The sequence below is a fragment of the Lissotriton helveticus genome, chromosome 6 (assembly GCF_964261635.1).
Source record: "Lissotriton helveticus chromosome 6, aLisHel1.1, whole genome shotgun sequence".
NCBI classification, from domain to species: Eukaryota; Metazoa; Chordata; class Amphibia; order Caudata; family Salamandridae; genus Lissotriton; species Lissotriton helveticus.
Window position 1 is genome coordinate 446,611,180 of NC_136067.1, and position 24,056 is coordinate 446,635,235.

Consider the following 24,056-nt stretch of genomic DNA (forward strand, 5'->3'; position numbering starts at 1 on the left):
GCCCAAGAGAGGAAAGTGAAATGCAGTATACATTTTTGTTAGATCTGGGGGTCTCCAGTTGTCAATGGTTATCACCTTTGTCCAAATAGGGACCGTTACTTCTAAGTCAGGATAAGGGGATTACACTCCTTAATAACCCTTGCTCACCCCCTTGGTAGCTGAGCACGAGCAGACCGGCTTATCTCAGAGGCAGAGTGTTAAGCATTTGTGAATATACACAGTAATACAGTGATAACACTACAGATGGACACAACACAGGTTTTATAAAAATAAGTATTCTTTATATAGACTTAAACACAAGACCACAAACGACAAAAATCCACAATACTACACTTAAGATTACTTCAAAGATGATTAAAGTCTCTTAGTTCAAGTTGATGGTAGATGCGACAAAGTTCTCAACAAAGTACCTGGATGCGTAACGCAAAGTAAACAAAAGGACTCGCAGAAGGGGAGATGCGTCGGTTCCGTGATCCGGGGGAACGGTTGCGTCCTTCCTCAATGCTTGCGCAGAGTAGGGGACTAGTCGTGAGCCTTACCGGTGCGGAGGTGATGCGTAGATTCTTGACCTGTTGCGGTGCGCAAGAAGGCACCTTGATGCAATGACGATGCGATGATCCAGTTGCGATGCGAGAAGATGGCGCACTTGATGCGGCGGTGCCCTTGCAGCCTTGCGACGACTCTGTACTTTGGAGCCGCGACTGGCCCTGTGACGCGCTTCTCCTGTGATGCTATGGCGACTCTCTCGATGGCGTCACGCTTCTCCCGTGAAGCGACAGCAGGCAGCTTAGATGAACACACTCTTCCAGGAAGATGCGACGAAGGCTCGCTTCTCCGGCGTTGCGGCGATTTCAGCTGTGGCGGCGACACACTTCTTCTCGATGTGTCGCGCTTCCAGCTCCCAGCGGCACGCAAGTGACTGGAGTCAGAATTCCCAGCAAGGAAATTCAGGAGGGAGCTGGAGGTGAAGTCTTTTGGCCCTGAGATTGCAGCAGGAGGCAAGCACAGTTCAAGCCCTTAGAGAATATTCTGTAGTTGAAAGTTCCTTCTCCTTTCCCTTGACAATGAAGCAACCACTGCAGGCCAACCCAACAAACAGCACACTGGCAGAGGGGCAGTACAACTCCTGCAGCTTCCTTGGTTCTTCTCCTTGGCAGAAAGGTTTCTTGTTCCAGAAGTGATCTAAAGTCTGTGGGACTGGTTCCCAATATTTATACCCCAGGATTCTTGGTTCTCTGAAGGCAGAGAGGCCTCTGCCTAGTTCAAACCAGTTCCTGAGCACTTTGTTGACATTACTCTCCTCTTCCTTTCACCGTGCAGGGCAGAGACATCAGTCGCCCCACAGGAGGTGGAGCCAGCACAGGGGTGGTAAGATACAGCTCTGGAGCACTCTGTTGACAGGATTCCTCTTCTCCTTTCACAGTGCAGGGCAGAGACATCAGACACGCCACAGGGGGTGGAGCCAGCATTGTAGAGGGAAGTCCCAGCCCTATTCAGGTCCCAGGTGCACTCTCCCACTCCCATCTGGATGTAATCTCCCTCTTCACCCCTGGGCTGTCCCAAACTGTCTCCTGGAATTTCCCCAGCCCTGTCACATACAAACCCAGACAAGGAATACACAACTCAGCAGAGGCGGGCTCAAATGGTTAGGCAAGCAACTACCTACTTTCTAAAAGTGATATTTGAAAACACAGAATATTAAAATAAACTTCACTAAAAGATGTATTTTATTATTCTGAGTTCAGGCATATTAAATTCGAATTTCTACCATGTTCCCTGAGTCAGTTAGGATTATAAGAATGTAATAATCTTCACTGCCCATTCTGGCCTATGAGAACAGGTAGCCCTCAATAGTGAAAAACGTAAATGGCTGTAATTCACTATTAGAACATGCTACACACATCAGAGCATGTCCTACCTTATACCTACAATGCACCCTGCCCTTGGGCCTACCATAGGGGTGTCTAATATGAAGCAAAGGGAAGGTTTAGGGATAGGCAAGTGGGTGCACTTGGCCAAGTCGACATGGCAGTGCTAGACTGCACACAGGCCTTGCAATGGCAGGCCTGAGACATACTTTACAAGCTGCTTCTGTGGGTGGCACAACCTGTGCTGCAAACCCACCAGCAGCATTTGATCTACAAGTCCTGGGCACACAGGGTGCACTATACTAGGGGCTGACGGTAAATCAAATAACCCAATTGTGGAATAACCAATCCGTACATCAATTTAACATAGGGAGCACTTGCACTGTGGCATTGATTAGCAGTGGCACAGTGCCAAAAGCATAAATCCAGCAAAAACATATCAAAACAGAGGAGGCAATCTGTCAAAAATGGAAGGGAGACTCACGCCAATGATGTCAGGTCTAACAATTTTGGAGCCCAGACCCCAGAACTTTAGAACTCATTTGGATCAAGGAACCTGCCAAGAATAAAAGCTGGAAGAACTGGCAGGAGGAGTACTGCCCCTTTGCTGTGGTATTGCTTTGCTCGATTGGCCTCCAGTTGCTGTTTCTGTCTTGGGCAGTGAAGGGACTGAACTAGACTTTCTTCACTTGTTGCTGAGTATCTCTGAGGGCTTGATATCAATCAATCAATCAATCACAGACATTTATATAGCGCACTACTTACCCGGAGGGTCTCAAGGCGCTCGGGGGGGGGGGGGGGGGAGAGCTGCTACTGCTCGAACAGCCAGGTCTTGAGCTTCTTCCTGAAGGAGAGGTGGTCTTGGGTCAGGCGCAGGTCGGTCGGAAGGGAGTTCCAGGTCTTGGCGGCCAGGTGGGAGAAGGACCTTCCTCCCGCTGTCGCTCTCCGGATGCGGGGGACGGTGGCGAGGGCGTGGCTGGCTGATCGGAGATGTCGTTTGGGAACGTGGAAGTTGATGCGGTTGTTGAGGTAGCTGGGGCCTTGATCGTGTAGGGCTTTGTGTGCGTGGGTAAGGAGGCGGAAGGTGATTCTTTTGTTGACGGGGAGCCAGTGCAGGTCTCTCAGATGTCCGGAGATGTGGCTGTGTCGTGGGATGTCGAGGATGAGTCTGGCTGAGGCGTTCTGGATCCGCTGGAGTCTCTTCTGGAGCTTGGCGGTGGTTCCGGCGTAGAGGGCGTTGCCGTAGTCCAGTCGGCTGGTGACAAGGGCCTGGGTGACCGTCTTCCTTGTCTCGGTGGGGATCCACCGGAAGATCTTCCGTAGCATGCGCAGGATGTTGAAGCATGACGAGGAGACGGCGTTGACTTGTCTGGTCATGGTGAGGGAGGAGTCCAGGATGAAGCCCAGGTTGCGTGCGTGGTCTGTCGGTTTGGGTGCGCTGCCCAGGGCGGGGGGCCACCAGGAGTCGTCCCAGGCGGACGGCGAGGAACCCAGGATGAGGACTTCTGTCTTGTCTGAGTTCAGTTTCAGGCGGCTGGTCGTCATCCACTCGGCTACGTCTTTCATCCCTTCGTGAAGGTTGGCTCTGGCGGCGGCGGGGTCGTTGGTCAGGGAGAGGATCAGCTGGGTGTCGTCGGCGTAGGAGATGATGTTGAGGTTGTGTTGGCGTGCGATGGCTGCGAGGGGGCTCATGTAGACGTTGAAGAGGGTAGGGCTCAGCGATGATCCTTGAGGGACGCCGCAGAAGACTTCGGTGGCCTCTGACTTGTACGGTGGTAGGCGGACTCTGTGTTCTTCCGTCGAGGAAGGAGATGATCCATTCCAGTGCTCTCTCCTGAATTCCGGCGTTGCTGAGGCGCTGCACTAGGGTGCGGTGGCAGACAGTGTCGAACGCCGCGGAGAGGTCTAGGAGGATGAGGGCCGCTGTTTCTCCGTTGTCCATCAGGGTTCGGATGTCATCGGTGGCAGCGATGAGGGCGGTCTCGGTGCTGTGGTTTGCTCGGAAGCCAGACTGTGAAGGGTCCAGGGATCCATTCGTCTCGAGGAGGGTGGCCAGCTGCTTGTTGACGGTCTTCTCGATGACTTTGGCTGGGAACGGGAGGAGCGAGATGGGGCGGTAATTCTTGAGTTCGGTGGGGTCCGCCGTAGGTTTCTTTAGTAGGGCGCTGAGTTCGGCGTGCTTCCAGCTCTCCGGGAATTTGGCGGTGTCGAAGGAGGTGTTGATGATGTCCCGCAGGTGGGGTGCGATGACTGCGTCGGCCTTGTTGAAGATGTGGTGAGGGCAGGGGTCGGTCGGAGATCCGGAGTGGATGGAGTTCATCATTTGGATGGTGTCTTCGGTGCTGATCGGAGTCCAGGTGCGGAGGGTGGTGGTGGGGGGCGGTGGTTTGGTCGTGGCGTGCGTCGGTTGAGTGCTGAAGCTGTTGTGTATGTCCGCGATCTTGTTGTGGAAGTAGGAGGCGAGGGAGTTGCAGAGGTCTTGTGATGGGGTGATGTCGTTGTTTCCGGCGTTGGGGTTGGAGAGCTCTTTCACGATGTTGAAGAGTTCCTTGCTGTTGTGTGCGTTGTTGTCCAGTCGATCCTTGAATGCAGTTTTCTTAGTGGCGCGGATGAGTTGGTGGTGCATTCGGGTGGCAAGCTTGAGGACGGTCATGTTGTCCGGTGTTGGTTCCCTTCTCCAGGCTTTCTCGAGGGCTCGGCAGTTCTTTTTGGAGCTCTTGAGTTCATCGGTGAACCAAGGGGCCTTCTTGCTGCCGGGTCTGCTAGGCGGGGTCCTCAGTGGGGCGAGTTCGTCCGCACAGTTGATGATCCACTTCGTGAGGTTGTCGGCGGCCTGGCTGGGGTTCGCTGAGCTGGCGGGGGGGGGTGCTGGCTCAGGGAAGCGGCGAGCTGGTTGGCTGTGATCTTGTTCCAGCTTCTTCGAGCAATCGGTTGCTGGTGGTGGTGGATCATCGTTCTTCTGAAGGTGAAGTGGACGCAGCTGTGGTCCGTCCAGTGGAGTCCAGTGGCGTGGCTGAAGGCGATGTGTTTGCTGGAGGAGAAGATGGCGTCGAGTGTGTGTCCGGCGAGGTGGGTGGGGGTGGATACCAGCTGCTTGAGTCCGAGGTTGGCGAGGTTGTCGAGCAGGGTGATGGTGTTGCGGTCGTTGTTGTTCTCCAGGTGGAAGTTGATATCCCCCAAGAGGATGTAGTCGGCGGAGGGGAGGGCATGCGGGCTGATGAAGTCGGCAATGTCCTCGCTGAATTGTGTGCGTGGTCCCGGGGGTCGGTAGATCAGGGTGCCTCTGAGGGTGGTCCTCTGGTCGGTGTGGATCTGGAAGTGTAGGTGTTCGGCGGTTTTCAGGGTGTCGTCGGTGTTGGTCGTGATGTGGATGGTGTCCCTGTGGATGATGGCGATGCCTCCTCCAGTCTGGTTGACGCGATCTCTCCGGGTGATCTTGTAGCCCTCTGGTATTGCGATGGCGATGTCGGGGGCTGAGGAGTCGTTCATCCAGGTTTCCGTGAGGAAGGCGACGTCAGGAGCTGTGGTGTCGAGGAGGTTCCAGAGTTCGATGGCGTGCCTGTGTACGGAGCGGGTGTTGATCAGGATGCACTTGAGGTGGCTGTTGCTGGTGATTGGCTTGGAGGGTGCTGGTGTGGGGCAGGTCCGGGTGCAGGTGAACTTGCAGGCGTTGCAGCTGAAGGGTCCGTGGGTGTGCTTCGGGGTGGCTTGGTAGCATCCAGGGATTCCGTCGGTGTTGAGTGCGATGAGTGTTGCGGCGTCGTAGGACAGTCGGGTCGTCTTCCGTCGGTGGGGGCCAGGGGTCCTGGCACTGGGCGCGGTCCAGGCGCGGACGGGTGCAGACGGGCTTACCTTTGGCGCGCCTTCGGCGCACAATCGGCGCGCCCGCTGCGCGTGACCGCTGCGCGTTCGCACGGTCGCCATATATGGCCAAGTGCGAGGGAGGGCGGAGCAGCTGGGAGGCGGGAGCGGGGAGGGTACAGAAGGAAAAAAGGGGCGGGGTTAGCGGCGGTGGCGGGGAGCGGGGAGCGGGGAGGGATGAGACAGGGGCAACCAAAAAACAGGCAAACAGGCACTAAAGGAAGACAAAATTACAATTCAAAACAATAATACAGGGGTACAAGGCAAGATAGCAGGTCAGGCGAGCACAGACCACGCCGCTCGATAGCAGGGGGCGTGGTCACACGGCGGCAGCCGGAGCAGCGAGGCAGGCAGGCGGAGAGGCACACGCAGCGGCTGGTGGCCGTGCGGCGCGGGGGGTGTCCTAAACTAGGTCACACTCACCTGCGTCGCACGGTCGCCATATATGGCCAAGTGCGAGGGAGGGCGGAGCAGCTGGGAGGCGGGAGCGGGGAGGGTACAGAAGGAAAAAAGGGGCGGGGTTAGCGGCGGTGGCGTGAAGCGGGGAGCGGGGAGGGATGAGACAGGGGCAACCAAAAAACAGGCAAACAGGCACTAAAGGAAGACAAAATTACAATTCAAAACAATAATACAGGGGTACACGGCAAGATAGCAGGTCAGGCGAGCACAGACCACGCCGCTCGATGGCAGGGGGCGTGGTCACGCGGCGGCAGCCGGAGCAGCGAGGCAGGCAGGCGGAGAGGCACACGCAGCGGCTGGTGGCCGTGCGGCGCAGGGGGTGTCCTAAACTAGGTCACACTCACCTGCGTCGCACGGTCGCCATATATGGCCAAGTGCGAGGGAGGGCGGAGCAGCTGGGAGGCGGGAGCGGGGAGGGTACAGAAGGAAAAAAGGGGCGGGGTTAGCGGCGGTGGCGGGGAGGGATGAGAAAGGGGCAACCAAAAAACAGGCAAACAGGCACTAAAGGAAGACAAAATTACAATTCAAAACAATAATACAGGGGTACAAGGCAAGATAGCAGGTTAGGCGAGCACAGACCACGCCGCTCGATGGCAGGGGGCGTGGTCACGCGGCGCCAGCAGGAGCAGCAAGGCAGGCAGGCGGAGAGGCACACGCAGCGGCTGGTGGCCGTGTGGCGCGGGGGGTGTCCTAAACTAGGTCATATAGAGCTTGCCTCCTGTTTACGAAGTCTCAGGGACAGCAAATACTTAACTTTCCTCTGGGTACCGCCTCTAGGACCGCAGGTCTCAGTTGCCTCAGAGGGAGGCCGCATCTGGATGCTGCCAAAAAGACTGCTGGCGGTTCTGTGACCCAAAGGCACCGTAGAGGGCAACGCTGCACTTCACACTGCAACCCTGGTCTCACTCATGACCACCGCCACCAAGCCGCTGCTTGCACCGCAAACTTTGGGCACCGCACTCAACACCGCCTTGCTTCACTCCCCCACCCTGGTCTCACAGACTATGCCATTGCCAGCTAACATCGCCGCCGTGGTCTGCAGCACTGCTCATATCTACACGCAGCTCAGCCCCTCACCGCAGCCCACTGACACCATCTCCAACGACCGCCGATCCGTGACACCACTGAAGCTTGCATCATGACAGCCAGCACTGCAGAGGGCACGGCCACACTTCACACTGCAACTCTGGTCTCGCAGACGACTGCCGCAACTGAGCCGCTGCTTGCACCAGATCTGTTGGCACCGCACTCTGCACCGTTCTGCTTCACACCGCAGCCTTGGCTACCGCTGATGCCGGAGCACACCACTGCGGTCGGCCGGAACAAAAAGGTACTGTTTACAAGTCTTCTGACACTGACCCTGGTCTGCACCAACTTGGGCGACCTACTCTGGTGGATTTGGTTGTTTTAAGCACCGCAGTAGCAGTAGCAGCAGACGGAGCTACTACCTTCTAGGAACTGCATTTGTAAGGTCATTTTTGCAAAGTGCATATTTTTGATTACTGTGTGTTGGCTTCTATGCTTTTTGGTCTTGTTTGCACAGATAAATATTGGTTACATTTCTAAAACTGGTGTGGTGTCATTTTGTAGTGTTTTCACTGTATTACTGTTGGTTTTGTGCAAATGCTTCACACACTGCCTATGAGAGAAGCCTGACTTCTCGTGTCAAGCTACCAAGGGGGTGAGCAGGGGTTATTTCAGTAATGTTTCCCCCTTATCCTGACTAGAAGAAAGGGTCCCTTTTTGGTCAAAGGTGCAAATTCTTGCCAAATAGAGACCACCCTTTCTAACACTAGTTGTCAGCGGTGAGGGTAAGACTTGCGTTTGCACTTGACCTACAGTGATTGGTGTTCACTACTACCATATCACTGAACATTACTTTCCACGTACTGTCTTTGTTTGGTCTATTTTTGTGATCCCATAATTTTTTTAACTTCAACTTTCTATTGCATCATGGCTGGTACAGCAGCATCAATTGCTTCCCTAGAAGTGGCCTTTGAGGAGGAAAGGTTGGAAACCTACATCAAGGAGTTGAAGGCTATTTGTAAAAAACCCAAAGGTCCAAGTCAGAGGCTTCACCATGAAGGAGGAGCTACAAAAGGTGATGAGGGACTGGGTAGCAGCCAGACATGCCAGTGGGCAGTCTGCAGATCTCAGTGTAAAGGTGGAGGGTAGGTGTGCTTTTTGGAGAGGAGGTTCCCTCCAGGCCAGCAGCAGTGGTTTGGCTCCAGAGGAGCTTGAGGACAAAAGGGAAGTTAGGAGGCATCGAATAGAGCTTGAGAGGCTCAAGATGGAATCATAGGAGATGGTTTTAGACCATGGGCTCAAGGAGCTTGAGTCAAAGAGTAAATCCAGCACAGATGGTGGCAGCAATTCCTCAATGCACTCAGACAGGATTGTGCACATTCCCAAGAAAAAAGGCAAGGAATTTAATGAGGGTGATGATATACAAAGGTGGTGTCTGGACCATGAGGCAGCTATACACATTAATGGGGAACCGGAAAAGCATTGGAGGTGGGGCGTGGGGGATTGTGGCCTCATTTCTCAGAAGAGGGGAGGGACACTTTTATGGCTTTGGGGAAAGGGTACAACCTCACCTACATGAACATGAAGGAAACCCTTTTTACTAGGTATGGTCTGACTCTAAATACTGGGATGAGTTTAGGTCTAGTAAGAAAACTGATTCCCAGACATGGTTGGATAGGGTGGATTTTTTCTTCAGGGCACTGAATGGTTGGGTGAAGGGCAGCAATGTAACAGATTTTCAGGCGCTGTACAATTTGATTGTGTGGAACACTTGTCTAGATTGTTTTGCAGAGCTGCACCCGCAACTGATAGTAAGCTGAGACTCTCCCGGAAGCTTGCTATGGAGGCGGACCACAAGAAGGTGTATGGGGGAGACTCAGCCAAAGGTGGGCAAGTTCCCCAGCAGTAGAGTGGGGGGGACAAGGGTAAAGTACAGGAGTTCTCTGAAGGGCTCGAAACTAAAACAGTGTAAAGGTTCCCATCCCCCAGGAGAGGTGCAACAAGGGGTCTCTTTAGGAAAACCTGCAGAGACCGGCCCCGCAAGTGCTATGCCTGTGAGCAGGTGGGTCACTAGAAGGGGGACCCCAAGAGTCACAAGAGGGCTCAGCCATCCACCAGTGGGCAGTCCTAGGTGTAATCTAGTGTAGTGATTGGGGAGTAGGGGTACCCACAGGAGAGGGGGTCCCGCAGAAATGACCCTCGTCTCACTAGGAAACAGTGAGATGGTCCCAGGAAACCAGGTGCCTGCTAACACTAAATATATAGCGCCTGGGTGACCATCAATGGGAAAAGGGTAGAGGCTCTCGGAGATACTGGAGCCAGTGTGACCTCAGTCCGTTGTCACCTAGTCTCTGAGGAGCAAGCAGTCCCGGGGCATTCCACCAGGTAGTTGCCAGTGTATGGTGACGCAGGTTCCCTTTGAATGGGTATGGGGTGTGTCTAAGGTCCGTTTTGGGTGGTAGTGAGCCCTACCATGCCTGTAGATTGTCTGCTAGATAACGACCTAGAGCAGTCCTTGTGGATGGATGTTGAGCTCAGGTCTCACTTGGAGATGCTTGGGTTGCCAGATTGGGCAGGCATGACCACTCGGTCAATGGCAGTGGGTAATGGTGATCAGAAGGACCTGGAGCCTGAAACAGTGGAAAACCAACGGGAATGATGGACGGAGTGTTGAACATTGCAAGCACTCACCCCCAGTCAACTAATCTGGGTTTAATCCATTGTCATTCTTTAGCTCACTCCGCCACCACATGGCCATATGCAATTCAGTCTGACCCTGTGCCTCATGGGAACAGTCAAGCCCGAACTACCAAGCCATGTCTTCTCTGGACCGGAAACAAGCCTCCTGGGACCGGTTTCTGGCTAATCAGCCATCAGCCAGGCTAGCTTGAATCCGGTGGCAAAGTGAGCAAGGGACCCACGTCTGGGCATACCCTGCCAACCTAGGGCGAACAAAGCAAAACCAAAGGGGATTGCTTGGCAGTTTGGGCTGGACTGTTCCCATGCGGCACAGGGTCAAGACTGATTTGCATATGGCCATGTCATAACTGGTTGTTATGTTATGTTAATATTTATTTCGTAAGCACTCGTAGGCCCGTGGGCTTCATGGCGCTATCTGGGTGGAAAACACAACACAATGCTCTATAGGACACACAACACACTGCTCTATGGGTAAGCCTGTCTGAATAACCACATCTTGAGAGAGCGTCTAAAGGTAAGAAGGTCTTCACACTGTCTTATAGGCAGTGGTAGAGTGTTCCAGAGGGTATCAGCTAGAAAATGGAAACAGCTGCCACCCTGCCGTTTCTTCTTAAACAGAGGAACAACTAACAGATCTTTGTGAGCGGAACGAAGGTTATGTGAGGGGGCATACTTGGATACTATTTTCCTGATGAATTTGGGACCCTTGCTCTGCAGGGCCTTAAAGATAATGCAACCTGCCTTAAACGCAACCCTTTGAGCCACAGGTAGCCAGTGTAGTTTTTGAAGGCCAGGTCTAATGGACTGCCATTTAGGTTGTTTACAAATAAGTCTGGCCGCCTGGTTCTGAACAAGTTGCAATCTTTTAAGCTGACCCGCTGGAAGTCCCAGGTAAAGACTGTTTGAAAAATCCAGTCGGGACAGAACAAGGGCAATAATTACCTGAATAAGTGCAGAGTATGTTAATAGGTGAGCTATTTTTTTAATCTTTCTAAGTTGAAAGAAACTTGAGGATACCACCGCCCCTACCTGACCTTTGAGTGACAGGTCTTCACTAATCGTCACCCCTAGGCTCTTGACCATGAGGGATTTGGTGGTGGAACCCCCATGTCAGGTGGCCAGAAGTGGATGCCCCAGCTGAGTTCACTTTTCCCGGGCAAGATCAATTCTGTCTTGCCTGGGTTCAGTTTGAGGTGGTTCAGGTTCATCCACCTCTGAATGGGAGTCATGGTGTTCTGAAATTCAGTCAGAGTCTGCGGAATTTAAAGGAAAGACAAGTTGAAGATCGTCCGCGTAGTTAAAAATAGTGACTTTGTCGTTTTTTAAAGAATGTAATAATGGACGCAAGTACAAATTAAACAGTAAAGGGGACAGAGAGGATCCCTGAGGGACCCCACAAGTGGACGGGGTTCTGGGAGCCGTGAAAGTCCGCAGTCTCACTGATTGCATGCGTCCAGCAATGAAGGAGGTTAACCATCTCAAAGCGGAACCTCTGAGGCCGGCCTGCTCGACACGGTTGACAAGAATGGAATAGTCAACCGTGTCGAACGCGGCCGACAGGTCAAGGAGCACAAGGGCCCGATGGACCTCCTTATCCGCATTAGATCTAAGAGTGTTTTGAACTGCAAGAATCACGGTCTCTGTAGAATGACTTGGACGGAAGCCTGCCTGATTCGGCTCCAAATATGCTGAATTTTCAATGAAATTCGACAGGCAGCAAGAGACCTGGGCTTCCAAGATTTTGGACAAATAGGGCAAGAGGGAGATCGGCCTATAATTAGTCAAATCATGTGGATCAATACCGGGTTTCTTTATCAGGGGGATTAGCAGTGCGTTCTTAAAACTGCTGGGTACTTTGCCCTGCAAAAGTGACTCATTTAGGAAAGAGAGGATGCCTTGTGGGATAATTAAGCCTAACTCTCTGAAAATGTGAGGTGGACAGATATCATCGGGTGATCCAGACTTAACACGGGGAAGGAGTTCTGAAAAGGTTTTTATATCAATAAGAGGGAGGGTATCTAATGTAGTGGGATTGTAAAAAATGTCATCCAGTGAGGCCGGGGTAAGGGAGTTGTTTATGCTCGGTTTTATAGTGATGATTTTGTCTATAAAGAAATTGTTTAAAGAATCACACAGCTTTTGTGTGGGAGTTACAAGGGGGGCTTTTCTGTCGCTATTACAAAGGTCATTCACTATGTTGAACACATCTTTTGATTTGTTCTGTGAGTTTAAAATTTTTGCACAGAAGTAATCAGTTTTATGTTTGAGAATGGTCTTTTGGTAGTTTTTTCGAGCAGAACAGTAGATCTCTTTATCTTGTGGTGAGTATTTAGTTTTCCACTTCCTTTTTTTTTTTTACGTATCTCAAGCTTTAGCTTCTTTAGTTCTGGGGTAAACCATTTATGGGCATCATTAGCGCGCGATCGGGAAAAGCTCACCAGGTGGCGTGATGAGCAAAGTAACGATGGATTAAACTCAGATCTGTGACTGAATGTTTTGCCAATGTGCAACATTCCGTCCATCATCTTGTGTGTTTTGCCTGAAACAGTGACCCAGGTTCCTGCCAAGAGAAAGGGCAGGAGAAAAGGGAAACCCACCTGAGGTTCCCACGGACCGGGAGGAGGCTGACCTTGAGGGGGACGCCCCGATACCTACAGGGGAGCAGGTAGCTGAACTGTGGGACTTATCAGAGCTGTCCCATTGGCAGCAAGAAGGTGGTCTCATCAGGGAAGAATTCTGCAGGGAGTAGAAGGAATGCCCTTCTCTAGAGGGTTTGTGACTGCAGGCTGCAAACCAGGCAGCTGGTGATCAGTCTGGATCACACTGGATCTACTAGGAGAATGGTCTCCTATATAGCAAGCCTAAGGTCACTGAGCCTGGGTCAGATTGTGTGCTGGTGGTACCCTTACGCTTCAAGACCTCCTACTGGGTCTGGCTCACGACATGCCTTTGGCAGGACATTTGGGGCAGGACAAGACCTTTGACAAGATACTCAACAACTTCTTTGGAGTTCAAATACGAAGGCAGTCAGATGCACATTACAGGTCTTGCCGAACCTTCCAGGCAAGTGGTGATGGGGGTGGGGCAGGGGGGAGTGTGTAAGGCTCCTCTCCAACCTTTTCCAGTTGTAGGAACCCCCTTTGAAAGGGTTGGTATGGACATTGTTGGGCCACTGGTTCCCAAGACAGCCATGGGCAACGGGTATATCCTCATCTTGGTGGACCATGCCACCCTGTACCCGGAGTCTATCCCTCTCAGGACAACGAGGCGGGGTGTTGATAAGTATCTTTTCCCATGTAGGTTTCCCCAGAGGTGGTAATGGAACATGGGACACAATTCATATCCAGGTATATGACATTCCTGTTTCGAGGAGTGTGGTGTGACCTACAAGTTCAAGATTATCAAAAAGAAGGGAGGTCTCCTCACAATTCCGTTTAGGGACAAGGAGTAATCAGTAAAAAAAAAAGGGTCTCTTGAGATATGGCGGTATACAGACAACAAACCATTGTGTGGTAACTATAGTGACCTACAAGTTCACCATTCCTTACCACTCACAAAGTAATTGTTGGGTGGAGAGATACAAGCAAACCTTAAAGGGCATGATCAAAGGTCTAACAGAACCCATAAGGCATAAGTGGAACGTCCTCTTACCATGTCTTCGCTTTGCATACAGGGAGGTAGCACAGAAGTCATTAGGGTTCAGTCCCTTTGAGCTTCTGTTTGTCCATCCTGTAAGAGGACCTCTTGGTATGGTCAAGGAAGACTGGTAGACCGCTCCCTGTGAAACTCCCCAGGCTGTATATAGCTACAAGCTGGCATTCAGGACCAAACTTCACACTTCAGGAAACTTGCTCAGACGAACCTGGAAGCAAGCCAGGAGGAGATGAAACAGTGGTGTGACTAGAATGCCACTCTGGTAGAGAGTTTGAGCCTTGCCAAATAGTGTGGGTCATGGCCCCCGTTGAACCTTGTGCCTTACAAGACAAATGGACTGGGACTTTTGAGGTGGTGGAGCGCAAAAGTAATGTCACCTACCAGGTAAATTTGCAGACTGACAGTAACCAATTAAGGGTCCTACATGTGAACCGCCTCAAGCCTCACTTTGAGAGGTCCGAAGTGAGTATGCTCTTGGCAACAGATGATGGGGTGGAAGAGGAGAGTGAACCTCTCCCTGACCTCCTGTCTACCTAGGAGTGCGATGGGTCAGTGGAAGGTGTGATCCTCTCCCCTACACTGACCTCAGATCAGCAGAGTGACTGTCACCAATTATTGGGGCAGTTTGCTACACTGTTCTCCCTGACCCCAGGTGTTACTCACTAGTGTACCCATGACGTGGACACTGGTAACAGCCCTTACTGGTTGACTGACCTTGTCAGAAACCGCATCAAAGAGGAGATCTCTAAGATGTTGGCATTAGGGGTGATCAAGCCCTCCAACAGTCCTTGGGCCAGCCCAGTGGTCTTGGTCCCAAAGTCTTCTGCACCTGGTGCCACTTCAGAGCTGCAGTTCTGCGTGGACTATCGTGGACTCAGTGCCGTCACCAGGACTGACGGGCACCTCCTCCCCTGAGCTGATTAGCTCATTGATCGATTGGGAGCTGCCAAGTTCCTCAGCATGTCTGAATTGACGTCTGGGTACTGGCAGATTGCCTTGACTGAGGGGTCCAAGGATAGGCCAGCATTTTCAACGCAGAGGGGAACTACCAGTTTTGGTTAATGTCCTTTGTGCTGAAGAATGCCCCTGCCTCCTTTCAGAGGTTGGTCAACCAGGTGTTGGCTGGACTGGAGGATTTAAGTGCTGCCTACCTGGACGACATTGCAGTGTTCAATTCCAGCTGGGAAGAACACCTGCAGCACCTCTGGGAAGTGTTGAAGGCTTTGCAGAGGGGAAATCACCCAGTCAAGGCTAGTAAGTGCCAGATCGGGCAGGGCTCTGTGGTGTACTTAGGGCACCAGGTAGGAAGTGGCCAGGTGGTGCCCCTCCAGCCTAAGATTGACACCATTCTGGATTGGGAGCCCTCCAAGGCCCAGACTGAGGTGATAGCCTTTTTAGGTCTCACCGGCTACTATAGGAGATTTGTCAAGGGCAATGCACCATTGTTGCCCCCTTGACAGAGCTTACTTCCAGGAAGCAGCCCAGGAAGGTGTTCTGGACTGATGCCTGCTAGAAAGCTTGAGATGCCCTGAAGATGCTTCTTTATTGGAAAGTTGTAGTCATTGGCCTGGGCAGTCTGTACAGCTTTTATTGAACTGAAGACTGCCTTTGCTTTAGTTTCCAGACTGAAGCTATGGCAAGTGCTGAAAGACATTGGAATCCCACTCCCATTGCTCAACTTGGTCATTCGATTACATGAACACAACTTTGCTAGGATAAGATGGGGCATGATTGGGCAACTCACAGATCACATTCCGGTTAGTAGGGGAGTCAGACAGGGTTGCGTTCTGGCTCCTACACTTTTTTCCCTCTACATGAATGAAGTGGTAAGCTTTCTATTCCAAGAGCCAGCCGATGCGCCATCCTTGGGCGTCTAAAAGATAATGACCCTTCTGTTTGCAGATGACACTCTGCTGGTGTCGAACCCTGGCTGGGCTACAGGCACTATTAAACAGACTAAAACTTTTCTGCGACAGTTGGGACCTTGAAAACACTGCTAAAACTAAATTCATGTTTTTCAATCCTTATAAATCTTGTAAAAGCATGCCAACTCTAGGAGGGACCTCCCTGGAAAGGGTAAGCACCTTCGATTAGTTAGGGGTCAAACTATCGGAGAAAATGACCTGGAAGCCCCATGTATTGAAAATGGTATTGACCAAAAGCGCATAACAGGGGTACTGGGTAAAGAACATCGCTCCTCTTACAGCAGATCAGTGGCCGCAGCCCTACATGTCGACTATTTAAAAGCTGTCAGCCCTGCCCTCTATGGGGCTGAGTTGTGGGGCTTTGATAAGATAACTGACCTCACTAGATCAGAGCATACATTCTTAAGGAATCTAGTGATGCTGCCCCAAAGTACTCCACTTTACCCTTTAATGCTAGATATGGGTCGTCGCCCCATCAGTGACATAGCAAAGCTTCGCCCTGTGTTATTCTGGGCTCTAATTAAGAGGACCCCTGAGCTAGCGCCCTATGCTGAAGCACTGCCGCAGACAATCCATCTAGATATCTCTAACAAGGTCGGGTGCCTAAGCACTCTGAGGCTTGTGTCTGACATAGGGCTCCGGGAAGCTTGGGAAAGATCTGATTCCCCGCCACTCCATAGAGCTGCACTAAAGAGGCACTACTGGGAATGAGTTATACAAACAGTTTCCAGAAGGACTGATCGGGGAAAACTCACCACAGAATTCTTATTGCACAAACAGAATAGATCCCTGAACCCTATCTTGATTTAATTCAAGTAACCCATGATAGGAAACTCTATATCCAGTTCAGACTTTGCACCCTCCCTGTGAACGAGTTGAGACCTATGTGGCAAACTAAAGTTCTAAGCCCAAGTTACTGTCCTGGATGCAAGGCTCCTGTGGAGTCCGTGGCACATGTTTTGTTTGCTTGCCCGGCTTATGTGTGCCCTAGATTAAATTGGATAAAACCAATTTGCCAGCAGATGTGCACGCAGAACTACCAGGATGCCTTGCAACTTCTAAAATCAGACACCAAACCCTTCTTTGCCTATGCAGTTGCCAAGTTCCTCGGTCACATGTGGGGCATCAGGAAAAAGGTGCAAGAAAGGATCTTAAAATGAAGCGGGCTCGCCCTTTGCATTGAAATGCCCACAGTTAAGTATATTGCTGCTATGAAATTATGATTATATATGTTTTAGATGAAATACATCTCAGGGATGTCATTTAAACACTCGATGGCACATTGTATAGGAACTGACTTTTAAATATTGATATTTTAAAAACAGGTTTTAATATGTAAATAGTGCCATCGTGATCTAGGTAATTTTATCTCTGTACACATCAATTTCTTAATTTTGTATCGAATCATAATTTTTTTAATCTGCAATCGTTTATATTGTATTATTATGATTATTATGATGCTGCTTAATACTCATCTTAGATTTCTGTGTTTCCTAATATTTGTATGTGAAAATATTTGAGGGCATGTATGCCGAAATAAAGTTTATTTAACTTTGTATAAATATTGGGGCCCAGACCCCAGAACTTTAAAACTCGCTTGGATAGAAGAACCTGCCAAGAAGAGTTGGAAGAACTGCCAGGAGGAGTACTGCCCCTTTGTTGTGTTATTGATGTGCTGGGTTGGTCTGCATTTAATGCTTCTGCCTTGGGCAGTGAGGTGACTGAACTCCACATTCTTTAAGTGTTGCTGATAATCTCCAAGGGCTTGAGATAGAGCTTGCCTTCTGTTCACGAAGTCTCTGGGTACTGCCTCGGGGACCGCGGGTCTCAGTTGCCACAGAGGGAGGCCGCAACCTGATGCTGTCAACAAAACAGCCGGTGGTTCTGTAACCCGAAGGCACCAGAAAGGGCACTGCCGCACTTTGTCTCACAGACAACAGCCGCCGCCAGCGAGCCGCTGCTTGCACCACAACCTGTGGGCATTGCACTCCGCACCGCCTCGCTTCACTCAGCCACCCTAATCTCGCCGGCAATGCCGTTGCCAGCTGTCATCGCCGCCGTAGTCTGCACCATGGTCGGGGGGCACCGCTCAGAAGCTACACGCAGCACCGCCCGTCCCGAAGCTGTAGCCCACTGACGCCAGCTCGATCGATCGTCTATCTGCGACAGCCGCCGAAGCTGGCACACGACCGTAGGCACCGGAGACGGCACTGCCGCACTTCACATTGCGACCCTATTCTCACTGATAACTACGACCACAACCGAGCCGCTGTTTGCACCACAACCTGTGGGCACCGCACTTCGCACCGCTTCACACCCCAGCCTTGACAACCGCAGACGCCGGAGTACACCACAGCGATCAGCTGGAACAATAAGGTACTGTTCACAAGTCTTCTGATACCGATGCCGGTCTGCACTGACGTGGTCGACCAACCCTGGTAGGTTTGGTTGCTTTCAGTACTGCGGTAGCACCAGACAGAGCTACTGCATTTTTAAGGTCATTCTTGCAAAGTGCATATTTTTGATTACTGTATATTGGTCTTTTATCATTTTTGGTCTTGTTTGCACAAATAAATATTGGTTATTTTTTAAAACTGGTGTTGTGTCCTTTTTTAGTGTTTTCACTGTATTGCTGTTGGTTATGTGCAAATGATCAGAATGTGTCCATTTAAAACTGTTCTTTATGAAGTTATATTCATGAACTCCATTTGTAACTACTCTCCTGTATGTCACCTAGTATGTATTTTAATTGAGGGTTACAGTTATACTTGCAAATCAATTTAGCCTGTATGTCCTGCTTGTATGGCTTTCTAGTTCGCTTTTGTTGCCCTTGCGTGTCCTTCTTACATAGATATGTAACTATTATATTACTAATAGCAGTTCTGAAGGTTATACCAGTTTCCTGATCTGTCTGTCTAGCTTTGCAACTCTATCTGTCTATGCACCCCTATTTATCTATCTATCTATCTATCTATCTATCCACCCCTAGCTATTGATCTGTCTAGCTTCACATCCCTATTATTCTTTCTGGTCTTTCTATCTATCCATCTATCTGTCTATCTATCTATCCATCTATCTATCCAAGTATTTGCAACCCTATCCATCTGTCTATCTATCTAGGCAACCCTCTCTAAGCACATTTCTGTATGTATACAACCCTCTCTAATTATCCATGCAGCCATCTTTGTCGATACAACCGTCTATCTATCTAGGCAACACTATCTATCTACAGAAGCCTCTCTATTTGTCTGTCTTTGCACGCCCCTCTATTATGCATTTTCAACCTTCGCTATGTATCTAGCTTTTCAAACCTCTCCATATGTAATAAAGATTCACAAAACTATTACAGGAAATCATCAAAGGCACGAAGCTGGCAGCCAAAGCCAGACAAATTGGCTTTTTAGGTCTAGTGATAGCCAAGACCTTTTGATTGTATTGAAAGTATGCTCGGAACATAGTTAAATATAGGGGTTTTCAGCAAGACATCGTCCATTAGTCTGTTGCCGTGTCATTCACATTTTTTTCCATCCACTCCAGCATGCATCATGGGTCAATGTCAGCCCACTTCAGCTACTGTTTGGCTTCTCTGTGAATAACGGCAGGCTGCCCTTTAACAAGGAGCAGATCCACACACAGAGCAGTTCCGTTCCGTACCAGGGTCTACTATGGTTGCGTGTGTGTGCGTGTGCGTGCGTGTGTGTGTGTGTGTGTGTGTGTGTGTGTGTGTGTGTGTGTGTGTGTGTCTTTTTTTTTTTTTTTTTTGTAGGCCAAAAATATTTGTGCCTTTAGCCAAGGTTTGTTTTAGATTTATCAGGACCCAGCAGCTACCCCCAAAATAACATTTTGCAAAAACCATAACGGAATAAAACAAGAATTGCCAAAAGGCTGATATCTAGTGGCAGACATATTTGCTTTGCCACTGTTTGTTGATCTTGGGCTCTGCAGATTGTCATGCTGTGGCAGGCCTAACCAGGTGCCATACTTAGTGGGAACTTGGACATGGCAAGATTACAGGTGTATTCCCATGGGTCGAAGCTGGCAAATTGATGAGAGGGCAGCACCGTTTGAAAGTGAAAGTAACACCAGGCTTGCAGGAGTTATGTAGGTAATTGTCCTTTGTTCAGTACACTTACACTTTATATTTCTTCAGTTTTATGGCATTCTACTTCTTTCAGTATCTAAAGTATGGAGTGATGTCTTAAGAGGTGATAGAAATTATGAATACTGCCGTAAGAGTACCTAACAGTATGTCAAATTAGAATTGTATTTTTTTCCAGGAATGCGTTCTTTTAAACAAAATAGCGGCTTCAGTGTTTATATGAATTTTAATTGTATATGTTGATTATTAATTGAATTCAAATTAATGTATTGTCGTGGCCAGAGAACTGACAGTATTGTGATGTATGTCTCAAATTACAAAACAAAAAATGGGATAAAAACCTATTAGTGTCAAACTTAAATGCATGTTATTACCAAAAATAACTAAATATGAAATCCAGTTTGTTAAAACATTTTTTTTGACCTGAGGAGGACCTCTTTAAAAGCTATTATATGATCTTTTTAGAAATTTGGAGGGTGATGTTGCCGTTCGAAGTGCTGCAGCGATTTATACATACTGTAAATCTCGTGGACTGTTTGCGGGAGTATCCTTGGAAGGATCCGGGTTAATTGAGAGAAAAGATACCAACAAAAAGTAAGTTCCAATCGAAATTAAAATGATTTTGATTTCACTAGTTGCAGAGAATTAACTTCTGAATAATTGTGCTTGCATTCATTTTGCTCCACATTTGGAAAAGTTAAATCCCCTTATATAACTGTAAGAAATTAAGTTACTGGTTGATTGAAACCCTACTCAAGCAGGAACTACAATCCTTATCACCGTGAATCAGCCACAAGCAATCCCTAAATTAACGTGTGCGCAACCTTTGGGTAGCTTGGCACAGAGCAGTCAGGCTTAACTCTGAGGCAATGTATAAGTATTTGTTCAACACTTCAAACAGTAACACTGTGAAAACACACCCCAAAAGGACCCCACGCAATCTGAGCAAAAGAGTATTTTTTTAACCCCATTGTTGCTGCCGTCAGCCGCTGAACATTCGGAGCACTACCTGGCTGGTGCTGCGAATGTTCAATGGCCGACGCAGCCCCGCCCACTCTTCAGAACGCCCGCACTGCGCCGAAATAACGGCCGCAGTAAACTGGTTAATAGATAAATCAAGACTAAAATGGCAAAAAACAATCTGTAACTCCGGAGATCTGCAATAGTGCAAAAAAGCAGAGCGATAACTGCGGCTATATGGTCGCGCCAGACTGGTACAAAGTCACAAGTTGTCTGACTGCGATGGAGCTTTTGACTGCAACAAGGGACCATATTAGGCCTGATGAACAAGAGTACCTTAAGTCCTGGTTGCGGAGGATTGCAAAGTCCCACTTCCAAGAGTCCAGGACTGAGGTGAAACCAGTTGGCAGGGTGGGATTCATGGATGGCAGAGTTCAGGTGCTGACTTTAATGTTGTTGGATCCTTCCGTCTCAAGTCAAAATGCCAGCCAACTAGCCCTTGGAGTCACTCTGGGGTTCTGGGTTCAAGAGATACAGGTTCAGTCCTCATCCAGGCACAAGGGCAGCAGGCCAGCACAGCAAGGCATAATGTCCCTTTTGTTCTCGATGCTTCATGTCCTTCTCATCTGCCACATAGCCTTCTCGCTATTTACCTTTGTTATGTATTTCTGTGTGCTTATTTCTTCTATGACTTATGTAAAGCGCTCTGCTACCCACTTGGGTCATCTTCGCGCTTTACAAAGCGTAATTATTTATTTATTTATAAGTAGTACAGCAAGGCAGTAGTACAGCAGGACAACAGTCCTCCTTCCTGGCAGAGAATCCACAGGTCCAGAAGTGTATTGAAGAGTGCCTTTGAAGTGGGAGAGCAGCTTCTAGAGGTTTCCCTGTGAAGTCCCTAGTCGTCATGCCTTCCCTGTCCTGGTTCCAGACTAACTACAGAGGGTGTGCAGCCCTTTGCATGGGTGCAGGACACATCCTATTCAAGTGTAAGTTAGGCTGTGTCCAGCTCCTTCCTTCCATCCTGCCAGTGACGATCCATCCATGCACACCTATTATTAAAAGTAAGAAGATTACTCCAGTGTAGGCCTTGCAGTAGTGAAACACAAATGTAAGAGATTTTAACTAACAAGACATGTGAAACTTAAAATGACCTGTCCTACTTTTTAAAGTCACCCCGCCCTGTCCTCTGGGCTGTTCAGGGCCTACCCTAGGGATCACTTAAATGTATCAAAAAGAGAAGGTTTGGGTCTGACAATTTTTTTTTTTTGCTTGAAATGGCAGTTTAGAACTGCACACACAGGCAGCAATGTCCTGCCTGAGTTATGTTTAAAGGGCTACGTAAGTGGGTAGCACAAGAAGTACTGCAGACCCACTTGTAGCATTTAATTTGCAGGTCCTGTGTACATGCAGTACCCTTTATTAGGGCAATATAAGTAAATTAAATATGCCTATTGGGGATAAGCCAATGCTACCTTGTTTTAAAGAGTGAGCACATGCACTTATGACTGTTTAGGAGTGCTAAAGTGCACAGTTTCCTAAGGCCAGAAAAAACGAGATTAGCTAAATGGATGAGGAAGGCAAAAATTTTGGGGTAAGACCACCTTCAGGCTGGCAGGTCTAACAATAGCCAGTAAGTATCCAAAATAAAATCGGAAATATTGTTTGGCTGTATTTGGAAACAAGCATCGGGTAAAGCCAGTATGTATAACTTTTTTGTAAGTGTTTGTTCATTGATTGATGTTTTTATGAGTGGTTTTGCAGATTGGTGCATGTGTGAATGTGGGAATGAGAAGGCTTTTAGACGAAAGGGTGGGTAATTTGAGCCATGTACGACTCCATGGGTAAATTAATATATGAACGGATGACTTGATAAACAAATGGGAGAATGTATACCTGTATGGATTAATGAGTTGAGCATATAAATGAATGTGAGTGGTTGGATGAATGAGGCCAGGATGCTGGAGGAATCCGTGGTCCAGGCGTTGGATGGCAGCTGCTTTCTCCTTCCAATGCAACTCGTGCACTCATCCATACATTTAATCACTCATCCATCATACCACTCTTTCATCTTTAAAACCATACCCGTTAACTCATTCTTGTATTTTCTCATTCATCCCATGTTACTCTCTTCCAGGTTGTGTAGTGAAATTCATGTTGTAGAAGTATGTGTTTTTATCACAGATTTCCCACTTTCTGAGCGTTCAGCAATATGCACATCATTTTTAATCCTATCATTTGAAACCTTGTGTGCATGGGACATTCTTACAAAAAAGATTTTGCACCAACCCCCTCCCAGAGGTGTAATTGATCATTCTGCAATATGGCTATAGCAGTTCATAGGTATGTGGGCTTACTGAGCATTGTGTGGAAAAGTGGAAGGCACTTTGAAGTGGCTAGTAAGTTCTCTATATAGGACCCCTGGAGAGTGCAGCTATTTAACTATCCCTTAAATTAACAGTCTGGTTCACTAAACTGCTTTTTGCAGATGAATTTGTTGATGGTGAGTGTATGTAACATGTTCTTATTTTTTTTTTAAAACTGTTATGTCACTGCTAAATGAATATTGATTTAATTTTTGGGAAAACAGCGTACATAGCGTTTGTGAATTCTCTTCTGCAGTAAAACAGACATATGCTGTTTGCTTTTTTTGTCTGTCCTTTTAAGATATTACCAGCCACAGGGCCTGCTCAGAACACCTGAACCAGGGGCAGTCAGTGTATAGTACTAACAATGTTTCAAGAAGCAAGTTGCCAAAAATACAATACTCACAAACAATTCCAAATCACAAACAAAACAAATGGTAAGTGAAAAAAACTAAATCCAAAAGCTATATAGAGAGAAAGAAGAGAAGAGAAACCCATATGCAAAATAATTCTTGAAAAATATGACAAATGTATTACATTTTATGAATACTAAAACAATGAAGACAATGGCACACAATACAATGTGCTGGTACAAAGACAGTGTATATTACAAACCAGACAAGTGGCAAACGAAAAATACACGTCACAGGAAGGGAATAACATAAAACAAAATAATGTGTCCTTCATTAGTTTTATGGCCACATGTGCATCAACGGCGTTTCGACCTCTGTAGAATTACACGGTCATCATCAGGACTGGAAAGTTAATTAAGCGTCCAAAAATTCTAAATTGACAAGAGAAATGTTTGCTACTGTTGTAGCTTAGTGGCAGTTGTATCAGCCATCATCTCCGAATCATCCGCTGCAGAAGACCCTTTAAATACATTTTGCACTGATGTTCTACTGCACAAGCATTTTTTCCCGCCTACCCTTTGCTCCATGACACAATATTTGGATCTTAATATGCAATGAACTAGTTGATGTGCGCCCCTTCCAGATGGATATTCCAGCTGTTAAGAAGCAACATACAGTCACTCATAATGACTGGTACTTCAAACACCGAATGGTTGTCCTCTGGGCCGATCAGAAATACGACACTAACCTCAAAGCAATGTTTGAAGATGCCAGACCCAAAGCCG

The 24,056-nt window shown here is 48.6% G+C and overlaps 1 protein-coding gene across 3 annotated transcripts in view; it reads left to right on the forward strand.

The window, feature by feature from the left end:
- Window positions 1-24,056, forward strand: part of SH3YL1 (SH3 and SYLF domain containing 1) — an 898,181-nt gene that overhangs the window by 412,750 nt on the left and 461,375 nt on the right. For all 3 annotated transcript variants that reach the window (XM_078647885.1, XM_078647883.1, XM_078647884.1), the window contains exon 6: window positions 20,058-20,186. In XM_078647885.1, coding sequence (XP_078504011.1) covers window positions 20,058-20,186 — 129 coding nt within the window. The remainder of the gene's footprint in view (window positions 1-20,057; window positions 20,187-24,056) is intronic.